General features: G+C 39.0%; 1 protein-coding gene across 3 annotated transcripts in view; it reads right to left on the reverse strand.

Moving 5' to 3' along the window:
* Positions 1 to 24619, reverse strand: part of LOC133615509 (E3 ubiquitin-protein ligase rnf213-alpha) — an 85182-nt gene that overhangs the window by 57890 nt on the left and 2673 nt on the right. For 2 of the 3 annotated variants that reach the window (XM_061974146.1, XM_061974144.1), the window contains exons 2-15: positions 21319 to 21431; positions 20935 to 21047; positions 15342 to 15869; positions 15163 to 15263; positions 13171 to 13332; positions 12808 to 13007; positions 12433 to 12725; positions 12086 to 12345; positions 11801 to 12010; positions 8139 to 8331; positions 1458 to 1513; positions 1180 to 1330; positions 938 to 1096; positions 374 to 472 (exon numbers count right to left, since the gene is read on the reverse strand). In XM_061974146.1, the coding sequence (XP_061830130.1) occupies positions 374 to 472; positions 938 to 1096; positions 1180 to 1330; positions 1458 to 1513; positions 8139 to 8331; positions 11801 to 12010; positions 12086 to 12345; positions 12433 to 12725; positions 12808 to 13007; positions 13171 to 13332; positions 15163 to 15263; positions 15342 to 15869; positions 20935 to 21047; positions 21319 to 21415 (2622 nt within the window). In that variant the 5' untranslated portion in view covers positions 21416 to 21431. Of the gene's footprint in view, positions 1 to 373; positions 473 to 937; positions 1097 to 1179; positions 1331 to 1457; positions 1514 to 8138; positions 8332 to 11800; positions 12011 to 12085; positions 12346 to 12432; positions 12726 to 12807; positions 13008 to 13170; positions 13333 to 15162; positions 15264 to 15341; positions 15870 to 20934; positions 21048 to 21318; positions 21432 to 24457; positions 24599 to 24619 lie in introns of those variants that run through there. The other variant, XM_061974145.1, reaches the window with a different exon arrangement.

Here is a 24619-nt window from a genome sequence, read left to right on the forward strand (position 1 = left end):
GCGAGTCATTTGTAATTCGTTTGCGAGCCGCTTTTACTCTTGCATCTCGGTAAATTAAAGAGACCAGCAAACAAAATACAAAACTTCACAATTGACCAATTAAAGGCTCAGGAAGTTTTTGCAATTATTTTTTTGATTAGAGTGACCCAAGATTGAACAATTACCAAATCTTATGACATACATATTTTGAGTTTTTTTTATTGGCTATCATCATTATACCTATTTAGAAACACAAATGATTGAAATATTTCATTCTGTGTGTATTGATGACTAATTTGGCCCACCGTTTGTCATTAAGCAGTGATGGTGGGTTCCGGAGCCCAAACAGTTGAGAACCACTGATCTAAAGGATGTGTAATTAAGCAACGGATACCTTTTTGTACTTGCCCTCAAAGTCCTTAGATAATTTCTTCCTCCACTCTTGCGTGCACTCCTCATCTTTGAAGTTGATGGATATGATGTGATTCCACACCTTAAGAAAAACAATGAAAATTAAGCATTTCTTTGCATCACACTTCTACAATATATATAATAGTTTGGTGTGGGAATTACAGTGTAACTCGCGCTATATAAGCAATAATCCATGTAGCGAGAAAAAAACATTGTACAGCACGATATTTATGTAACCAAAGCAGACAAAACTTATTGTGCACATTAAGCAGGTATGATATAATTGAAATAAGTGAAAACAAAATACATTTATAATCTCATATGTGTTCTAATTAAAAGTTCAATTGAAATATTTAATCAACACAACACAAACCTATCTGTCTCAGAGTTTAATAAATGCTAGGCAAAACACCATGTTTAACAAAGCTTGTGATGCTATAAATGCTAACCTTTATTTTTTTATTAGCATAATTCCAATTTTAATGACACATTTATTAACCCAATTTTGTGTCTGTGTGAAATTAACAATTTTAACATTCAAACACACCTGCATCTCCTCTGAAGAAGCAATCCTATAAAGGGAAGAAATGCCCCTGAAGAACAAACTCTCCTTGAAGCATGAACTCATCCATTGTCTCAGAGTGACCATTGCATTTGAGGTAATCAAGTCTTTTTCATACTGCTGCTGTTCAACTCCTTGAGGTTTCTAAAAAAAGAAATAATTTTTATTTCAGATCGACAACCCAATTATGGGGGCACAGCTTGGTACATATGATTCACTTTGCATACCTGGGAAACAAAGTCAAACACTGTAGCAACCAGATCCATGCACAATACAGGCACAGATTTATAGTCTGTTGACTTGACTCCGTTGCAAATCTTCTGAAAGAGCTTCAGCGTCGCTGTCAGGCACGATCTTGCATATTCCTCTGAGAAGCAACTGTTAAAGACAGCATATTTACAGAAAGTATTGCCGTGATTTATGCAAAGACCATTTACACTGAACAGCACACGGTTGAACAAAACTCTGCCATTGTAAGTTCAAACGAAAATAGGACTAAAATCACCTGTATTTCTTCTCAAGTAGATATGTTCGGACATGTGAAAGAATGGCAGATACATCCTGTAATGAAAATCAAACCTAGGTTATTACACGCACAATGTATGGACTTACTCAACAAAATGACAAAACTATAGTGAAATGTCTGAAGTTCAATGTAATACTACTGTGAAAAATATGCTTCAGACATGAAACTGAGCTCCTCCTGGATAACAAGGGCTCCTCACCATATTTCTTAAGGTGAGTCCAGCCACCGTTTGGAGCAACATCATTTTTGTCTGCTTATATCTGCAATCTTGCTCTTTCGGTCACTAACCACAGCTTGTGACTATATAAGACTGTAGAAATATACAGTAGTTCGACCAGTAAATCAAAAGCTTTGTCTTTCAGCTCAGCGCTCTCTTTACCATGACGGTCTAGTACATCGGCCACATTACTACAGACGCTGCACCGGTTCACCTGAACAAGATCTGAGATACTTTAACTCCTCCATCTGGGTAAAGGCCTCACTCCCAATCCCAAGGACTTTTACAGGGAGGCTGAGGAGTGTTAAACCCCGTAGTTCGAACACACCCTCCAGTCACCATTTTTAACAGGGAGACCACCACCCCTGTTTGCAAAGCCACGGGTACTGTTCCTAACTTCCAGAAACTTTTTAGACAGTCCTACAACATCCAAAAATAATTAATTGTAGATCATTTGTCATGGGAAAATAGATTTTTTTAAATATATTAACAACTTGAATGTCTTCTGTTGTCATTGAACAGGTTCAACGGCTACAAATTCAAATCTACATAGATCTTTCAAAGTTGGTATGTTTCCATGAACTAGTTAGTCTGATCTCTTAAATAATTTGGTTTCTTCCGAGTATTAGAAGTGCCAGTTCACATGTTCTTGCTCCAATTCAATTGTAGCCTTTTCACTGTGCACCTCTTTTACGCTAGGCGATGATTGTGGTAATTTCAGATCGTTTAGGAATTTTCCATGTTAGATCTACAAACCCTGTTTCCATATGAGTTGGGAAATTGTGTTAGATGTAAATATAAACAGAATACAATGATTTGCAAATCATTTTCAACTCATATTCAGTTGAATATGCTACAAAGACAACATATTTGATGTCCAAACTGATACTTTTTTTTTCTTGCAAATAATCATTAACTTTAGAATTTGATGCCAGCAACACGTGACAAAGAGAAGTTGGGAAAGGTGGCAATAAATACTGATAAAGTTGAGGAATGCTCATGAAACACTTATTTGGAACATCCTACAGGTGAACAGGCAAATTGGGAACAGGTGGGTGCCATGATTGGATATAAAAGTAAATTCCATGAAATGCTCAGTCACTCACAAACAATGATGGGGCGAGGGTCACCACTTTGTCAACAAATGCGTGAGCAAATTGTTGAAAAGTTTAAGAAAAACCTTTCTCAACCAGCTATTGCAAGGAATTTAGGGATTTCACCATCTACGGTCCGTAATATCATCAAAGGGTTCAGAGAATCCGGAGAAATCACTGCTACGTAAGCAGCTAAGCCTGTGACCTTTGATCCCTCAGGCTGTACTGCATCAACAAGCGACATCAGTGTGTAAAGGATATCACCACATGGGCTCAGGAACACTTCAGAAACCTACTGTCAGTAACTACAGTTGGTCGCTACATCTGTAAGTGCAAGTTAAAACTCTCCTATGCAAGGCTAAAACCGTTTATCAACAACACCCAGAAACGGCGTCGGCTTCGCTGGGCCTGAGCTGATCTAAGATGGAGTGATACAAAGTGGAAAAGTGTTCTGTGGTCTGACGAGTCCACATTTCAAATTGTTTTTGGAAACTGTGGACGTCGTGTCTTCCGGATCAAAGAGGAAAAAAACCATGCGGATTGTTATAGGCGCAAAGCCAGCATCTGTGATGGTATGGGGGTGTATTAGTGCCCAAGACATGAGTATGTTACACATCTGTGAAGGCGCCATTAAGGCTGAAAGGTACATACAGGTTTTGGAGCAACATATGTTGCCATCCAAGCAACGTTACCATGGACGCCCCTGCTTATTTCAGCAAGACAATGCCAAGCCACGTGTTACATCAACGTGGCTTCATAGTAAAAGAGTGTGGGTAATAGACTGGCCTGCCTGTAGTCCAGACCTGTCTCCCATTGAAAATGTGTGGCACATTATGAAGCCTAAAATACCACAACGGAGACCCCCGGACTGTTGAACAACTTAAGCTGTACATCAAGCAAGAATGGGAAAGAATTCCACCTGAGAAGCTTAAAAAATGTGTCTCCTCAGTTCCCAAACGTTTACTGAGTGTTGTTAAAAGGAAAGGCCATGTAACACAGTGGTGAAAATGCCCTTTCCCAACTACTTTGGCACGTGTTGCAGCCATGAAATTCTAAGTTAATTATTATTTGCAAAAAAAAAAATAAAGTTTGAGTTTGAACATCAAATATCTTGTCTTTGTAGTGCATTCAATTGAATATGGGTTGAAAAGGATTTGCAAATCATTGTATTCTGTTTATATTTACATCTAACACAATTTCCCAACTCATATGGAAACGGGGTTTGTAATGAAACGGCAAAACGCCAATCAGATCAGAGTTCAGACCAAAAAGGATTTCAAAGTCTTCCTCAGTCTGCGGGTAGAGGTAAATGCTGTATATTTATATTATGACATTGGTTCATAAAACTGATATAGTTGTTAGCAGTACATTATATCATATTGCTTTCCAAATAATATTTCTAATTTAAAGTTAGTTTTTCTTTTTAAAAAGACATGTTACAGTATGTGTGGTGTTTTAGGGAAGCTAAGCATTGGAAAAAAGTGATTTCAATTCTTTTCAATGGGCAACGCTGTTTTGAAATAATAATAATATAGTATATTAAAAATAAAGTTTTTTGACTTACAAATTCAGTCATAGAACTACTGTATAGGAAGAGAATGCTACATGCTAAAAAAAATACAGCTAGTAGCTGTCACTAGCAGGAATTCTCGGATCTAAGGGATAACTATGACTTTCCACAACTATTTTATGTTGTTGGCAAGGATGTCAAACGATGAAAATATTTAATCATGATTAATCACATTGTGATCATAGTTAACTCAAAATTAATTGCCATAATCGCAGAAATACACAATTTTTCGTCATTAATAAGTGTTGCCGAGACGGATAATTTTAAAGTTTTTTTTATACCCTGACTGGACAATTAATTTGCTTTAAGGAAAGGTTTTTAAACAATATGCTTTTTGAAACAGCTCAACACAAAAAGAATATAAACATGCTTTAAAGATATTTTAAGATATACCTGCAGTGGGTTGGAGTCTTGCCAGATTTTGTATTTTGTAGGCATACAGAATTAGTAGTCCTACTTTAGGAGCCCTAGTTTGCGTTTAGAAGAGAGGAGCTACACTTCCATTTTTAGATAGCAGTTTCGCGCATTAATAACACAAAATGTGGATTGTTACGATCATGCTTTGATTGTCAAAGATGTTAGGTGATATTTTTTCTACCTGAATAAATGTTTCTGATATTCTGTACTTCACATGTTGTATAAGTTAATGGCATCTCTGCATGATAATGTTTTAACCTTCTCTACCTACTTATTTATAACATTTTATATTCAGCCTGTTAAACATTCTGTAATTGCAGACTATCGATCAGAACAGGTTATAAAAGAATATACCATAGAAATGGTAATATTGTGTAGTGAACTGTAATTACTCATTGTGGGCTGCAGAGGGCAGTGGCAGGCGTGCCTGCAGTATTAAACACTAGTAGTCTCAGTGGTAGCGAAGAAGAAGCGAGATTATTCAAAGACAATCTTACTCCTTCATATCGTCACTGCCAGTACAATAGTTAATTTCAATCTGCCAGAAAACATTTAGTAAGGTAGAAATATCAGTGAATAACACAGAATAACAGAAGAGCATGATCGTATTGTAAAACGATGTTTCGTTGTTGTGTTGGTTAAACAGGATGTGAAGTGTAGCGCTATTATAGTGAAGCCGCCAACCCGATGTGTGTGATTGGTATGAGAAAAGACTTTACATGTTTTGACAAAAATCTCAGATAAAAGTATCTTTAGACTTCCTCTCCACTGTCTTTGATCCTGCTGAGCTTTTTTCCATCTTACTTAAAGCAGTTCGAGTAACAATCTAGATTTGATGTTATTAATGCACTTAACTGTAATCCAAACACGGGCGTGAAGCTCCATTCTACAAGCAAAAATGCGCGTTAACAGTGTGTGATGTCGTCCCACAGCTAGTGAAGGGGAAATCGTCCTGTCTTGTCCGGAAAATGACTTGACATGGCTTTGGATCTGAGATTTCCATAAGGTCCCCCTTTCTTTGAGCAGTTCTGATAGCTATTTTCGAGCTTGTAGCTCAACAGTAACTGGACGGCATGACACTTTTACCCAAGCTACGGAATGGACCGAGGGCCAAAAACGTTAATCGTGCGTCAAAAAAATGATCGCCGTTAAAGGAACTTATAGTTAACGCGTTATCGATATAACTTTGGCAGCCCTAGTTGTTGATGATGTTATAATCTGTATATATGACGACTACTTTGGTTTTTGTAATTACAGTATGGTGATCATCAGACACACGGAAAAAAATTGCCATTGTGGTGGATTGCTTTGTGTATTTCAGTTCAAATGCAATCAATTTTTTTCAATTGCAGAATTACATGTGAATGACGTTGTGGAACTGTTGACATTTAATTTTTACAAAGATAAAAGAGACAGATTTACGACTATAGACGGAAAAATTACATGCCTGGATAGGGCCCCAAGCGCCCCCAAAATATCTCTTTCTTAGCGGTGGTTGGTATGAGCCCCAGCCATACTCAGTTGTAATTAGGGATGATACTCGAAACCGATTTTCCCGGTTGTTCGATAAGAAAAGAACCGAGTCCTCGGACTCGAATCCCTTTTTGAGAACCGGTACCCGTTAACAAGACCACTATAGTAAAGAAAAAGAGTTGGTTCTTTATTCAAATCCCTGGGAACGAATCCCGTCCCGACCAGAAATGCCCCATCACAAGAAATGACGTCACGTAGCTCGGTCATTAGGCGCAGATAGCGAAAGCAGGAAAACAATGGACCGGAAAAAGCGCTCCAAGGTGTAATAAAGTTCAAAACAAAAAGGTGTAATCCAATGAATAACTTTACTGAGAGATTTGAGCAGGGTACAAACACATGACGAACACTTTTACGACCAACCGGAAACATAGCAACCAGGCTAGCAACGCACCTCCTTTCCGGCAGCTGTCGCAACGTTCTTAAAGCAATCGCAGCACATACATATATATACAACATATATGACATCTCCCTTTTTTAACATTTGTTTTTCTTTCCTTGTAAACAAAACAAAATCACACTGTATATGTGTTGTCTGTTGAATTATAAATAATGCAGACGAGGCGTGTTGGCTGAGTTCTTGACGTTTACTTTCACAGCGTGCTCATAACCTCATTCTTAGCTGCCGGGTGGTGACATGCAACAACACTTTTCGGGGCTACCGCGCATGCTCGTCACTCCCGTTGCATGCTGGGTAGTGTAGTTGTTATATTCCCTAGCTCATAACATCACATCTTTCCCCCTATAAAGAAATAATGTTAACTCAATAAAGTGTATTTCTTTTCTTAGCTTTAACTTTTCATTTTTTAGCATTGTAACCACATTTGCAAACAACTTTTCTCTTCATAGAATTTTCTTTCAATAAAGAAATAAAGTGCAAAAATGTCAAAGCATCATAACAAACAGTTATGTCAAATAGCAGCAGAAGTGCACTTTTTGGAGAGCAGTATTATTTTCAGTTTTGTGTCCAAGGGACTGATTTTATTTAACACTATATTATTATATTATTTATACACTTATAGTGATCACAGAGACAGGTTGTTTTTGTGTTACTGTATATATTTGTTTTTCTGAAAAATCCCACTTAATATACTTTGGGTAACAACAGTCAATATTTATTTATTTGATTTGATTTTTTTAGGGGGGTAACAGTCAATATTTATTTATTTATTAGATTTTATTTTTTTCTTATATAATAAAAGTGAGCTTTTGTTAAACAATATATTGTGTTTTTTTTCCATATACAACAACCTATCTGGACTCGATAAGAGAATTGATAAGGAATCGGTTCGATAAGAGGATTCGATAATAGGCCCGAACTCGACAATTTCTTATCAAACATCATCCCTAGTTGTAATACACTTTTTCACCACTAGAGGCCGTACTGTCAATCTCAAACACAGAAAAAGTCTGGAGCTAAATTCATAGAGACATTTCGTAAGCACAAGAACTATGACTTAAGTGGTGAAGCTGTATTTTCATTTTCACTTTATTTTATTAACATATTAGTTAAGTTGGTTATTTATCAGTCCCTTCTTATGCAGCAGTATACTTGGTTTGTACTTAATGATTTTCTAATCAGCCTGACCTAAGCCCAAGGTTTATGTGTCAAATAAAAAATAATCATGAACACATGGTTTCATATCATTTGACAAGGTTGTCAACTGTAAGTAGGTTAGATACAATTATTGAATACAATTAAAAGCAGGAGTAAGATTACTAATTCAGTGTTAATATTTGAGTGGCCCCCTGGCCACTGCTTAGTGGAAAAATTGGTCCCTGTGTTTAAAAAGTTTAGTAACCACTGCCATAGTAAACAGGACATACTGTACCTCAAAGTTGCTGTAGCTAATCTCTCGAGGTGTCTTATTAGTAAAGACTTGTAGAATGTCCAAAAGTTGGACATTCATTTTGAAGCTGTGTTCTTTCAGATCACTGATTGACATCAGGTGCAAACAGGACCGCACTACAAGTGGATCCACCTCCATCAAGTGGCCTCTGTATTTCATCATATTGACCACAGCCCTAAAAAGTACAAAAATACAAATGGTCAATTTGGCTGTAGAACCAAAGTAAAAGAAACCAAATGATGATTAGCATTATATTGCAACACAGCAGTAATTAAAGGCCTACTGAAACCCACTACTACCGACCACGCAGTCTGATAGTTTATATATCAATGATGAAATCTTAACATTGCAACACATGCCAATACAGCCGGGTTAACTTATAAAGTGCAATTTAAAATTTCCCGGGAAATATCAGGCTGAAAACGTCTCGGTATGATGACGTTTGCGCATGACGTCACGGGTTGAATGGAAGTATTGGGACACCATTGTGTTCCAATACAAACAGCGTCTGTTTTCATCGAAAAATTCCACAGTATTCTGGACATCTGTGTTGGTGAATCTTTTGCAATTTGTTTAATGAACAATGGAGACAGCAAAGAAGAAAGCTGTAGGTGGGATCGGTGTATTAGCGGCTGGCTACAGCAACACAACCAGGAGGACTTTGAGTTGGATGGCAGACGCGCTATCCGACGCTAGCCGCCGACCGCACCGATGATCGGGTGAAGTCCTTCGTCGCGCCGTCGATCGCTGGAACGCAGGTGAGCACGGGTCGTGATGAGCAGATGAGGGCTGGCCTAGGTGGAGAGCTAATGTTTTTAGCATAGCGCTGTCGATGTCCCGTAGCTAAGTTAGCTTCAATGGCGTCGTTAGCAACAGCATTGCAAGGCTTTGCCAGGCTGGACAGCATTAACCGTGTGGTTACAGGTCCAGGGTTTGGTTCGGTGTTTCCTGATAGTAGAAATAATAGTAGTATTATTGATCTTCTGTCTATCCTTCTAGTCAGGGGCATGTTTCTTCTGTTTCTATCCGCAGTTAAGCACGATGCTATCACGTTAGCTCCGAAGCTAAAGTGCTTCACCGATGTATTGTAGTGTAGATAAAAGTCACTGTGAATGTCCATTTCGCGCTCTCGGCTCTCATTTTCAAGAGGATATAGTATCCGAGGTGGTTTAAAATACAAATCCGTGATCCACAATAGAAAAAGGAGAAAGTGTGGAATCCAATGAGCCCTTAATTGTACCTAAGTTACGGTCAGAGCGAAAAAAGATACACCCTGGCGTCCTGCACTGCACTCTAATCCTTCACTCTCAATTTCCTCATCCACGAATCTTTCATCCTCGTTCAAATTAATGGGGTAATCGTCGCTTTCTCGGTCCTAATCGCTCTCGCTGCTGGTGTAAACAATGTGCAGATGTGAGGGGCCCTTCAACCTGTGACGTCACGCTACTTCTGGTACAGGCAAGGCTTTTTTTATCAGCGACCAAAAGTTGCGAACTTTATCGTCGATGTTCTCTACTAAATCCGTTCAGCAAAAATATGGCAATATCGCGAAATGATCAAGTATGACACATAGAATGGACCTGCTATCCCCGTTTAATTAAGAAAATTTCATTTCAGTAGGCCTTTAATGTAATGCAGCACCACCTTTGCTAGTTAAGTCATACTATTGTACTGTTGTTTCAGAACAATACTTAAAAACATTTGACAAATCCACACACATTCTTCTTGTTTTGGGTTTATAGTCGGACAGTGAAGTCCATGGCGTAATTAGTCCAAGTAGCATCGTCTTAACAATTTGAGACACAAACTCTTAATGGTCCTTATATACCTTTGTCAACCGTTTTATTTGTCCTGGCATGCGCTTCGTGTCCCAGTCTCTAAGCTCAATATATAGACCAATGCCGCAAATGGAGCAAAATGCATGAAACAATTGATTTTTATGTTATTTATGAAAGACCAACATTAATAACTGCTTCCTTTGCATCATTTATTTGTTGCGCTTGTTAGAACTTTTTTTTGGTTGTTTAATATGTTTAACGGTTGCTATATGGTGTGGTTCTTTCAATTGCAACCAGTCGTCCTGTCCCTGCCCCTCCCCCATAGCATGATATTGCCACCGCTATATTTCACCGTTGGGATTGTATTGGGCAGGTGATGAGCAGTGTCTGGTTTTCTCCACACATACTCCTTGGAATTAACGCCAAGATGTTCAATCTTAGTCAGATCAGTGAATCTTATTTCTCATAGTCTGGGAAAACTCTCTGCAGACTTTCATATCTTGCACTGAGGAGAGGATTCTGTCGGGCCACTCTGCCATAAACCCCCGATTGGTGGAGGGCAGCAGTGAAAGTTGACTTTGTGGAACTTTCTCCCATCTCCCGACTGCATCTCTGGAGCTCAGCCACTGGTTGGATTTTTATTTACCTCTCTCACCAAGGCTCTTCTCCCAAGATTACTCAGTTTGGCTGGACGGCCAGGTCTAGGAAGAGTTGTGGTCGTCCCAAACTTCTTCCATTTAAGGATTATGGAAGCCCCTCTGCTCTTAGGAACCTTGAGTGCTGCAGAAATTATTTTGTAACCTTGGCCAGATCTGTGTCTGAGTTCCTTGGGCATTTCTGTCGACCTCATGATTCTCATTTGCTCTGACATGCACTGTGAGCTGTAAGGTCTTATATAGACAGGTGTGTGCCTTTCTTAATCAAGTCCAATCAGTTTATCTTAACACAGCTGCACTCCAATAAAGGATCAGAACCATACCAAGGAGGCTCAGAAGACATGGACAGCATGTGAGTTAATGAGTGTCACAGCAAAGGGTCTGAATACTTATGACCATGTGATATTTCAGTTTTTATTTGGAGAACTGTGTGTACAATAATAAAAAAAAGAACCTTTTTGATTTTAGCTAATGGCTGCAATAAAACAAAGAGTGACAAATCAAAATTTTAAGGGGTCTGAATATTTTCCGTAACCACACACACACATATATATATATATATATATATATATATATATATATATATATATATATATATATATATATATATATATATTTATATATATATTTTTTTTTTACAGGAATCGGATCAAATCGTTAGGTTTCCAAAGATTCACACCCCTAGTATGAACCATACTGCCCCTGTAACTACTTGGTATTGGATCGATACCACAATTTCTGTTATCGCCTGAAATTATTGTTAAGTAACCAGAAAAATAAGTGTTTATTACACTTTAACAAAAGTGGAGATAGAACCATGTTACAGCAGAAAGTAATAAGATATTAACATTAAATTAGCAATTAGATAATTAATAGTTTTGAAAAAATAATACAACTGGAACTGCTGAAATTTGTGAATGCATACTTCAGCAGCAGCAAAATTAGCCATATTACCTGTTTTGAAATGGTTCTATTATCATTTATATGCCAACAAAATATGATCATATATATTGTTATCGCATGAGGCTGCAATATAGATTTTTGGCCATATCACTCATCCCTCTGGTCAACCACTGGTGTCTTTGGATAAGCCGCACTTACTGTACATCAACTATTCAAAATTATCTCTATAATACCGGTAACGTTTGAGGTTGTACAAATTTTTTTGAAAATCAATGAGATATGAATGTAATGTTGGGGGTGTTCTTACTTCTTGTCATGACTGTTCATTTTATATCCCTGGTCGCAGACTCCTTGCAGACCTGCCCACGACAAGTCAAACTCAAAGCTGCCGGAAGTCAGTGTCTCAAAGGGTTTTGTGGAGCCTTCGATGAGGTGAAAGAGCGGTAATACCAAAATCCAGTGGGGCTTTCCATTATGCTTCACAGTGTTTATGAGGAACAACAACCTGCTTGGCAGCCTAAAAGATAGACAAGAATGTGCCATAAGATTACAAAACACTTCTCTGCTGTAAGTTGCAGTAATTCATCTTTACCCTTTAAGAACAGCAATATCCTGTGAAAACTTTTCCCAGTACTGGAGGAAGTCGTCTCTGTTTAGTTTGGGTAAACACAGTGCAATGCATAGGCGGAGGAGCACGTTCGAGTCCAGTTTGATGGTGTATGTGCTACACACGTAGAGCACGATCACAGCTGCTCGCAGGGGATCTTTAATGTACACACTCTCGGCATTTTCATCCTTCCGTAACTGAGGAGTCACACTTGTCAGCATGAATTCGTTCATCATCATCTTCACCTAGGAAATCAAATCATAAATGCAAAACGGGTGAAAAAGAACTTGGCAACATCTAAATGGAAGTTTCTACACAATGACTGAACTTACTTCATCCACTCCGAAGTTTAAGGAATTCCATTTTCGCGCTTTGTCCTCATAAACATATGGGTTTGCATAGACCTCAAAGAACTGATTCAGCTGGACTAAAAAACTTGACAAATTGATGTCAGTCCAGTCGCTGAGAAGCTCAAATATCCTGCCCAGCATTATTCTCCCAGCGATCTCTCTGCCTTCAACAAGTGGTTTCTTCTGGTTGGGCCAAGAGACGAATCCTTTCATTTTTTCTAAAATGCTTTTTGATGGCTCAACACAGACAATGTCATCATATTGATGCCAGTCCCCTTTATCAAAAAGATACAACAGAAATGTATTAGGACTTAACGAGCCAGAGGTCTATTTGGCACGAGTTCAAGTTTTCCATACCGTCTTTGTTAAGGAGCTGGTCTTTCACAAACAAGCATCTGTTAGTAATCTGGCCAGAATCCGATTTGTAGATGTACTCATACGCAAATTTTTGCTGTTGTGTCTTGTAGACAGCATATTTGTATGGTATCGACACAGACACCTTATCTTTTGTTGTCTCCATACTGCCTTCGACCAAATACCCATGTTCCCCATAATCTCTGCAAAAAAGCAGACAGACAAAAGAGAGGATAACGACACATGAAATCTCTTAAATAAATCAGTCAGTGTGAGCAACCAGTGGCAATGTCATCATATCATCTTATAAATGCTTCACAACCCAATAAACAAAAGTGTCAATACACCATATCCACATTTTAGTACCTGGTCACACTTAGCTGAACTGCATTTTGATCCCATGTTCCAATAGTAGATCCAGCCCTGATGTAGACGAGATCTATACTCGGGTCAAAATGGAAGTCTTTTGAGAGGACGGCGTGGAAGTAAATTGTCATTCTGTTGTTGCAAGAAGTCATGTTCGTCTTCCTGATTCAGACAACCAAAAGGGAAAACATAGCGTTATTGCTACAATGATGTTTTAATTTGTATTATATGCAGTGTTGGGTTAGTTACTGAAAATCAGTAACTAGTTACAGTTACTAGTTACTTTATTTCAAAAGTAACTCAGTTACTAACACCAAAAAGTAATGCGTTACTGTGAAAAGTAACTATTTAGTTACTTCTACTTTTTTTTTTTAAAGCTCCCATTAATGCCCTTTTAGCCTTCATTTCAGTACTATTACTGTAGTGGAGAATAATACAATCTGTTGATCAACTTGACATACACTTGCATCACTGAACTCTGCTAAGCAATGTGCTCTACATACAACACACAAAGACAAAGATATGTTTCAAAGGGCCAATTTATTTCAGGCCAGAACAAATTGACAAAACTATTTTAAATAGCTGCAACATAACATACATAAGTAACAAACAGCATAATAACACTAACACTAACCACGTTAAACCCAGATTCCGAACTAACAAAGGTCTTAACTCATTCTCTTTCTATGCCACTTCAATATGGAATGCACTCCCAATAGGTGTAAAAGAAAGGGCATCTCTATCCTCCTTCAAAACCGCACTAAAAGAACACCTCCAGGCAACTACAACCCTAAACTAACACCCTCCCTTCCACATAATACCTCTTCGGATTGTAAATAATCAAATGTAGACACTTTTTCTTATACTTTCTGATCTCTCTCTCTGTGTCCACTACTTGCTATACATATCCTACCAAGTCAGACCTACACTGTTTCAATATCCATTTCTCTGATGATGCAATTGTTGATGACTGAAGTGCTGATACCAACCAAACCTAACCCCCTCCCACCCCCCTCCATATCCCACACCCCGGATTGTAAATAATGTAAATAATTCAATGTATATACCCTGATGATTATCTTGTGTGATGACTGTATTATGATGTTAGTATATATCTGTATCATGAATCAATTTAAGTGGACCCCGACTTAAACAAGTTAAAAAACTTATTTGGGTGTTACCATTTAGTGGTCAATTGTACGGAATCTACTAATAAAAGTTTCAATCAATCAATCAATCAACAACATAGCTGTAAACCTGGCTTCACCTAAGGAAGGCACACGTGACATACACAGAGCCTAACCAGGCAGATTTGAATTGTTGTTTTGGGCAGGAGACGGGATCTTTGATCCAAGACACAACTTACTTTAACTAAAATGTTCTTTTCTTTGTGCTCGACAAAAGAAAAGAAGTGAGAATATCTCATACTTGCCAACCCTCCCGAATTTCAGTGCCTCTCCCTGGGAGAACCATTCTCCAAATTTCTCCCATTTCCAGCCGGACTTAAGGCACGCCCCCTCCCGGTCCGTGCGGATATGGGTGGGGACAGCCTGTCCTCACGTCCGCTTGGCCAACCAAAAAGTAACCACAGAACACTATACCGTATAGTCGTATAGTGTTCTGTGGTTACTTTTTGGTTGGCCAACGGTTTACGTTGTATTGCGCACCCCCCTCCCCTCCCCTTCCCACACCCAGACACGCACACACACACAGAGAGCGCAGAGGAAGAATCAGAAGCACGTCTCTGCTTCGCTGCAATAAAACACACTCAGATCCTCAGTTTCTAGCCGATACTACATAAAAAAATAACGTAAAATAACGCAGTAACGCATCATGTAGTAACGGTAACTGAGTTACTGAATATAAAAAATAACGCGTTAGATTACCGCCCAAACTAACGGCGTTACAATAACGCGTTACAAAGTAACGCGTTAGTCCCAACACTGATTATATGTGATCAGAAAAGTGTGGCCAACTAAAGAAAAAACTCACTTTTTCAGTTCAAGTGGCAACGGATTGGATACTGCATCATCTGCCATGTGCTGCACTGCAAGCGGCATGTCGACGCTGGAGCCGATGTCTGCAGCATGTTCCTTAAAAGAATAGACCTCTTAAAATAGAGCAGGATAAATGATCTTAACTATTCGTATTTACTTTGCATTTAGTGTTACCTTAGATGGTGTCTGAGGGCCAAAAACCATTCTTTGTTGTGCAGTACTAGGTTGCTTCTGGTTTTGCTCCTTTACATTTTCGGTCAGTTTTGTCATTTCTGGAATCAAGTTGGCGTTACGGTCAAGTGAAGGTTCCTCAGAGGTGACTTGTTGATTTTTGGCGTTGGAGTTATCGCTTCTAGGTCTTTGAGACTTTTTGTTGTTAGCTTTCTTGCCTTTGCCAAAACCTGAGCTGGCCTCTAAACTGGTGCGGTCCTTAGAGGTAGAGTCCCGTGTCAGAGCTGCTGAAGCTTGACCAGATGTTTGTGCATCGCTCCCTGTTGTACTTGTTTCAGTCGTTTCACTATCACTGCCACCAGCCTGTGCATTATTGTTGTTGCTAGACAAGCTTTCTAGTGATGAGAACTCTTGTTGAAGGGAATCCATGACATTTTCCGATGTTTGACATTTCAATGAAGAGGGTGTGTCTTTGTTTGATGTTGGTAAGACACCATCTTTACTCTTTCTGTCCTTCTTTCTCTTTTTTTTCTAAAAAACATTAAAAAAAAGAATCAGGTCAGTGTTCTACTAAAACAAAACCACAGTTTGAACAATGAAATTCACCAACCACTACATTGGATATACACACGTATGAGTTATTAAGATACAATACATAATCTGTACCAAAGACTGCTTTTTACCAAACCACAATACCAAATGAATACCTGTCAATCAAAACCGGGCATTGTTATTTTTCTTGGCAGATTTATATATATTGCTGAATATAGACAGAAAGGGGTCCCTTGAGATTGCCTGCCGCATCATTTTATGGGGCCCGCAAAAACCTGGTAATAAAGTGCATCAATAAAGTGCTTCATCTTAAAACTCATTTGTATACTCCAGCCTTTAAATAGCCCCCCTTTTTTAGACCAGTTGATCTGCCGTTTCATTTACTTTCTCCTCTGCTCCCCCCTCTCCCTCGTGGAGGGGGAGACACACAGGTCCGGTGGCCATGGATGAAGTGCTGGCTGTCCAGAGTCGGGACCCGGGGTGGACCGCTCGCCTGTGCATCGGTTGGGAACATCTCTGCGCTGCTGACCCGTCTCCGCTCGGGATGGTTTCCTGCTGACCCCACTATGGACTGGACTCTTACTATTATTTTGGATCCACTATGGACTGGACTCTCACAATATTATGTCAGACCCACTCGACGTCCATTGCATTCGGTCTCCCCTAGAGGGGGGGGTTACCCACATATGCGGTCCTCTCCAAGTTTTCTCATAGTCATTCACATCGACGTCCCACCGGGATGAGTTTTTCCTTGCCCTTATGTGGGCTCTGTACCGAGGATGTCGTTGTGGCTTGTGCAGCCCTTTGAGACACTTGTGATTTAGGGCTATATATAAAAAACATTGATTGATTGATTGATCTTTCTTACCAAATGTATTTGTTCTTTCCATTTTGACAGAAAAAAATGTATGTATTGCATGGAATTGCGCATGTTTGAAATGTTAATATCTGATCATGCAACAAATACTATAATATTATTAGGGCTGTCAACGTTAACGCGCTAATGCATGTGATTAATACAAATGTTTTATTGCGGTATCATAAATGGATTAATATTAATCACAGTGTTTGTTTTGAATCAAGCATAATTATTTTAATCCTATCTGCTATGTTTATCTTAGCAACTGGGTGCCACAGCGTTTAGGATCCGTTATGCTACAGTGTCTGCTCTACGCACAGCCTTCTGACAGTGTCATGATGTAGTTGCTGATCTAGTTAAAATAAGAGTATTTTATTACTTTATTATGTGTGATGTACACTGCATCCAAACTTCAAGTGCAATAAAATAGTTCACTTTCGCTGGGCTTATTCCAGCCTCAGGTGCGCAGAAGAACAAACGTAACTAAGTCAATGGGAGAATACGCAAAAGGCCAGATTTGACGAGGAATGCCCACATAGTGCTCATCTTGGATGAAGGACACGCCCACTTTACATAAGTTAGGCAAAAGTGCTAATGTCGTGACGGAAGACTCATTACTAGGGATGATACTCGAAACCGGTTTTCCCGGTTGTTCGATAAGAAAAGAACCGAGTCCTCGGACTCGAATCCCTTTTTGAGAACCGGTACCCGTTTTCGAGACCACTATAGTAAAGAAAAAGAGTTGGTTCTTTATTCGAATCCCTCGGAACGAATCCCGTTCCGACCAGAAATGCCCCAAGGGACATCACAAGAAATGTCACGTAGCTCAGTCATTAGGCGCAGATAGGGAAAGCAGGAAAAACAATGGACCGGAAAAAGCGCTCCAAGGTGTAATAAAGTTCAAAACAAAAGGTATAATCCAATGAATAACTTTACTGAGAGATTTGAGCAGGGTACAAACACATGACGAACACTTTTACGACCAACCGGAAACATAGCAACAAGGCTAGCAACGCACCTCCTTTACGGCAGCTGGCGCAACGTTCTGAAAGCAACCGCAGCACATACATATATATACAACATATATGACATCTCCCTTTTTTAACTTTTGTTTTTCTTTCCTTGTAAACAAAACAAAATCACACTGTATATGTGTTGTCTGTCTAATTATAAATAATGCAGACGAGGCGTGTTGGCTGAGTTCTTGACGTTTACTTTCACAGCGTGCTCATAACCTCATTCTTAGCTGCCGGGTGGCGACATGCAACACTTTTCGGGGCTACCGCGCATGCTTGTCACTCCCGTTGCATGCTGGGTAGTGTAGTTGTTATTTTCATAACATCACATCTTTCCCCCTATAAAGAAATAATGTTACCTCAATAAAGTGTATTTCTTTTTTTAGCTTTAACTTTTCATTTTCTAGCATTGTAACCACATTTGCAAACAACTTTTCTCTTCATAGAATTTTCTTTCAATAAAGAAATAAAGTGCAAAAATGTCAAAGCATCATAACAAACAGTTATGTCAAATAGCAGCAGAAGTGCACTTTTTGGAGAGCTGTATTATTTTCAGTTTTGTGCCCAAGGGACTGATTTTATTCAACACTATATTATTATTTATACACCTATAGTGATCACAGAGACAGGTTGTTTTTGTGTTACTGTATATATTTGTTTTTCTGAAAAATCCCACTTAATATACTTTGGGTAACAACAGTCAATATTTATGTATTTTATTTTATTTTTTAGGGGGGTAATAGTCAATATTTATTTATTTATTAGATTTAATTTTTTTCTTATATAATAAAAGTGAGCTTTTTTTAAACCAAATATTGTGTGTTTTTTCCATATACAACAACCTATCTGGACTCGATAAGAGAATCGATAAGGAATCGGTTCGATAAGAGGATTTGATAATAGGCTCGAACTCGATAATTTCTTATCAAACATCATCCCTACTCATTACTCATTTACTGCTCATTACTTTGGCATGACATCCTTTTTTTTTGTCTGTGTGAAAAGCATGTAACACAGACCTTTACTAACACTTGTGAATGTTTTTGAAATCCATGAAAGCATAATGTAATGTAGCATATTGGAGCCTTTAAATCTTGCTTTCCGTGACCGGGTTTCGCAGTACGCATGCACTAACTTCTTAGCGACGCACTCACTGGCGGGATTGTTTTGACACAGTGGATCTCATTAGACCAGGGTTGTCAAACGCGTTTTCATAGAGGGCCACATCGCAGTTATGGCTGCCTTCAAAGGGCCGCTTGTAACAGTGAATGTATGAACATAAACAAATAATCGCCTCATTATATTATTACACAATTGCCTACGTATACATACAAATTGATACATAACTTGCATTGATATCACAAGTCAAGGTGACAAGCAGATATTTAGGTATGTATTATTATTTTGACTAACAAGTTGTAATACCGTATATAATAATTAGGGGCGCTGATAAAAATTGATTTACATCCGAATCGCGATTCTTATTTATTTCGATTCTAGGTTGGTGAATAATTGATTTACAAAAAAAAAAGAAGAATCACTTTTTAAAAAGACCTTTTTAGGCCATCTTCATACTTACCCGCTGCGCCTATATGGCAAACGTCACCAACCAAAATGAGGTTTTGTAACCTGTAACCTGTTTTGTAAAGTTTTATCATAATTAATATACCAAATAATACTTTGCAAGAATCAGTTTGCGATGAGCTGGCGACTTGTCCAGGGTGTACCCCATACTTGCCAACCCTCCCGATTTTTCCGGGAGACTCCCGAATTTCAGTGCCCCTCCCGAAAATCTCCCGGGACAACCATTCTCCCGATTTACACTTGGACAACAATATTGAGGGCGTGCCGTGATGGCACTGCCTTTAGCGTCCTCTACAACCTGTCATCACGTCCGCTTTTTCTCCATACAAACAGCGTGCCGGCCCAGTCACATGTTGTCTGCGGCATTTACAGACACACGTGAGTGACTGCAAGACATACTTTATCCACAGCCATACAGGTCACACTGAGGGTGGCCGTATAAACAACTTTAACACTGTTACAAATATGCGCCACACTGTGAACCCACACCAAACAAGAATGACAAACACATTTCGGGAGAACATCCGCACCGTAACACAACATAAACACAACAGAACAAATACCCAGAACCCCTTGCAGCCCTAACTCTTCCGGGCTACAACATACACCCCCAGCTACTACCAAAACCGTTTGTAATGCCCATGAGGGTATTCTAGTAAAATATGCAGAGATAAGATGTGTCAGTATCAAAATATTACTTGAAATCAATTTTTGGCAGCAGCCACGTTGTCGTATGGGTATATTTTAGCTTTGTAAAGGGTATTTCAACATGTAAACAGTACAGTAGGTACTTGATTTTGATATATGTAATTCACATAAGGGTATTCTAGTCAAATATGCGTGTGTAAATATGCGATGCGTAAATATCAAAATATTATGTTGAATCACTTTTTGTTACATTTAATGAACATTTTACATCAATTAATACATCCAAACACTTCATAAATATGTATTATGTGCACTTAGAAATAACAGTTACAATTGTATGTATCTTCCAAACAAGAAAGAGGTTTTATCACATCAACATCGGACTAACAACAGTCCTTTAAATCTCATTAATACCACAAAAAAGGCAAACTGTAATTTTCCGGACACGATAATGGCTTAAATAATGTCAAACACGTAGCGTTACAATAACCACGAAGATAAAGTGTTTGTTTCACACGTAGTAATCCGCTGTGGACAGACGAAAGCAAGAAATGCAGGTTTAGCGAGCGGTGCGCGCTCCCGCGAAGGAAATACATTTTTGGCAGGCAATCACATTTTGGTACAACACCGCCAAATACAAACAAAACAAAACACCGGCGGAAAGTGATAATTGATTAAAAAAAACAAGCAAACCCGAATTTTTACCCGGAGACGGCAGCGTCGGTTAAAAAAAAAACTAAATCTGCGTCCCGGGCGCGCGGTCTTCCGGAATTGCGCCTCCTTTCTGATTTCAGTGCGTAAAAAGACACAAAAAGTGCGCTAACGCCAACATTGGATGTGGCGGAACAGATTGAGTTTGACACATGTGCATTAGACAGGGCTGAGATGAGTGGAAACATTTTTTAACACTGTTAAAAAAAGGCTAAGAGTGTTTTACCTTTTTCTTTGAGTTGATAATGCTCTTGTCATCTGGCCCACTGGAGGTATCTTTGGTGGGTTTCTGTGATGTGTCTTCTTCCAAATCTGCCCCCAAGGACATTGGTTCATTCCCTTGACGTGAGTTAAAGAGTTCAAACGGATCAAAATGCTGTTAAGGATCAAGGTAATTGTCCAATGCATCAAAATAGAGGACTGGCCTCTGTTCCTTGTGGCTGAACAATGCATTGCATATGTGGCTTTATTTTAGTGTAGCTCTTAATACATGTATAGTATTTTTCAAGGGTTACATATAATTAGCCGAAGTGCATTTCTTATACATATGCAGCTCATAATCATCAAATTGTGTATATCGGGATCATATGATATGCAAAATGCTTCTTACCAAGGCTGTTGAGAGGCTGGAGAGACAAGTTTTCGCCACAGTTGCTGCAGAACTTCGCTTTCTTCTTACAATCGCGACCACACTTTGAACACTTCATTTTTAAGACTTCAGAGCTATAAAACACACACAAAAATATCAATTTGAATAACTCACCCTGGTCCCAACAAGAAGAGATGTACAAACCCCGTTTCCATATGAGTCGGGAAATTGTGTTAGATGTAAATATAAACGGAATACAATTATTTGCAAATCCTTTTCAACCCATATTCAATTGAATGCACTACAAAGACAAGATATTTGATGTTCAAACTCATGAACTTTATTTTTTTTTTGCAAATAATAATTAACTTAGAATTTCATGGCTGCAACACGTGCCAAAGTAGTTGGGAAAGGGCATGTTCACCACTGTGTTACATCACCTTTTCTTTTAACAACACTCAATAAACGATTGGGAACTGAGGTAACTAATTATTGAAGCTTTGAAAGTGGATTTCTTTCCCATTCTTGTTTTATGTAGAGCTTCAGTAGTTCAACAGTCCGGGGTCTCCGTTGTCGTATTTTACGCTTCATAATGCGCCACACATTTTCGATGGGAGACAGGTGTGGACTGCAGGCGGACCAGGAAAGTACCCGCACCTTTTTTTACGAAGCCACGCTGTTGTAACACGTGCTGAATGTGGCTTGGCATTGTCTTGTGGAAATAAGCAGGGGCGTCCATGAAAAAGACGGTGCTTAGATGGCAGCATACCGTATGTTGTTCCAAAACCTGTATGTACCTTTCAGCATTAATGGCGCCTTCACAGATGTGTTAATGCGCCTTCACAGATGTGTAAGTTACCCATGTCTTGGGCACTAATGCACCCCCATACCATCACAGATGCTGGCTTTTGAACTTTGCGTCGATAACAGTCTGGATGGTTCGCTTTCCCTTTGGTCCGGATGACACGATGTCGAATATTTCCAAAAACAATTTGAAATGTGGACTCGTCAGACGACAGAACACTTTTCCACTTTGCATGAGTCCATCTTTGATGATCTCGGGCCCAGAGAAGCCGGCGGCGTTTCTAGATGTTGTTGATAAATGGCTTTCGCTTTGCATAGTAGAGCTTTAACTTGCACTTACAGATGTAGCGACGAACTGTATTTAGTGACAGTGGTTTTCTGAAGTGTTCCTGAGCCCATGTGGTGATATCCTTTAGAGATTGATGTTGGTTTTTGAAAGGTCACGGCCATTCAATGTTGGTTTCCGGCCATGCCGCTTACGTGGAGTGATTTCTCCAGATTATCTGAACCTTTTGATGATATTATGGACCGTAGATGTTGAAATCCCTACATTTCTTGCAATTGCACTTTGAGAAACGTTGTTCTTAAACTGTTTTTAATATTTGCTCACGCAGTTGTGGACAAAGGGGTGTACCTCGCCCCATCCTTTCTTGTGAAAGACTGAGCTTTTTTTGGGAAGCTGTTTTTATACCCAATCATGGCACCCACCTGTTTCCAATTAGCCTGCACACCTGTGGGATCTTCCAAATAAGTGTTTGATGAGCATTCCTCAACTTTATCAGTATTTATTGCCACCTTTCCCAACTTCTTTGTCATGTGTTGCTGGCATCAAATTCTAAAGTTAATGATTATTTGCAAAAAAAAAAAAAAGTTTATCGGTTTGAACATCAAATATGTTGTCTCTGTAGCATATTCAACTGAATATGGGTTGAAAGTGATTTGCAAATCATTGTATTCCGTTTATTTTTACATCTAACACAATTTCCCAACTCATATGGAAACGGGGTTTGTATTTCACTTTCAAGTTTATCAACTAAGATATCCATCCATCCATCCATTTTCTACCGCGTATCCCTTTCGGGGTGGCAGGGGGTGCTGGAGCTTATCCCAGCTGCACTCGAGCTGAAGGCAGGGTGCACCCTGGATAAGTCGCCACCTCATCACAGGGCCAACACAGATAGACAGACAACATTCACACTCACATTAACACACTAGGGACCATTTAGTGTTGCCAATCAACCTATCCCCAGGTGCATGTTTTTGGAAGTGGGGGGAAGCCGGAGTATCTTGTTGTAGTTAATTTTGTGTCGAGTTTGGTCCGTTTTACAAAATAACAAAGCCACAAATCACATGGGTTATATATGGACTACTTTTTGTTTTTAATACACACACACTGAGCACCCACTGGCAGAAATGTAGATCTTTATTTATAAATGGTTGATTTATATAGGCTAGTAAGGTAAAGTTTTGTACCTGACAAGTTTCGGCTATCTTGCTTCTGCAGCCTTCATCAGAGGTTATATCATCACGTGATGATATAACCTCTGATGAAGGCTGCAGAAGCAAGATAGCCGAAACTTGTCAGGTACAAAACTTTACCGTACCAGCCTATAAAAATCAACCATTTATAAATACACATTAGTAGGCTAAATAAACCTCTTCAACATCGAAATGTAGATTGCCGCCTATGCCCAGGTGCATATCTTTAATTGAATTAAAATGTAAAATAATACTCAAAGAAATAGTCATGAGAATAATAAAGCTTATTGATACTTGTAGCCTCAGGAAAAGTGATTTAATATACTGGGAATAAAATAATAAAATGTTTTTAGGACCAATAAAACACTAGCTTTAGAAAGCAGGTCCACACACAAGAAGATGCATTCACAATATATAATGAACAGCACTGACAGGGGTGGCTGAATATTGTACACTCGTGACAAAACTAGTCATAACACAGCTTTCTGTCGCCTACAAATTAGGATACATTTTGAAAGACACAGTGATCCCTCTCAATGCGAAAGGATCTTTGGTTGTATCATCATATTTGGACTCAAGGATCACTTCCGGTTTAGAAGAGCTCATCTGCTAGCAATAGCAAACATCAACGGGAATATATATATGTAGTTTATATAATAGAAAACATATCACCAAACATGTCAGTATACGTTCGAACTTTGTCAGCCTTCTTATATAAGAGCGTCGTTGGAACATTTTAACAAAATGTTCCCTATTAGAAGCACTGTACTCAAAACTGCGCAGCAAAAATATAGTCGGGTTTCAACCACAAAATAGACACCCAAGATGAAGATCATAATTAACGTTATCGTTGAGATTTTTGAGAGCTTCGTCTTACCTGCACCGCGAAAGACACGTCCGTCATTCGGTCAGCGGTAACGGTTTATGGCGCAGATAAGCGTGGACCTGGAATACTGTATGTGAAGTTTCACTTTCACTTTGTTTTCTCAAGAAATGGGCGTTTGGTAGGAAACGTTCCTCAACCAAGGACGTTAGTTAG

This window comes from Nerophis lumbriciformis, linkage group LG22 (genome assembly GCF_033978685.3).
Source record: "Nerophis lumbriciformis linkage group LG22, RoL_Nlum_v2.1, whole genome shotgun sequence".
Classification (NCBI taxonomy): Eukaryota; Metazoa; Chordata; class Actinopteri; order Syngnathiformes; family Syngnathidae; genus Nerophis; species Nerophis lumbriciformis.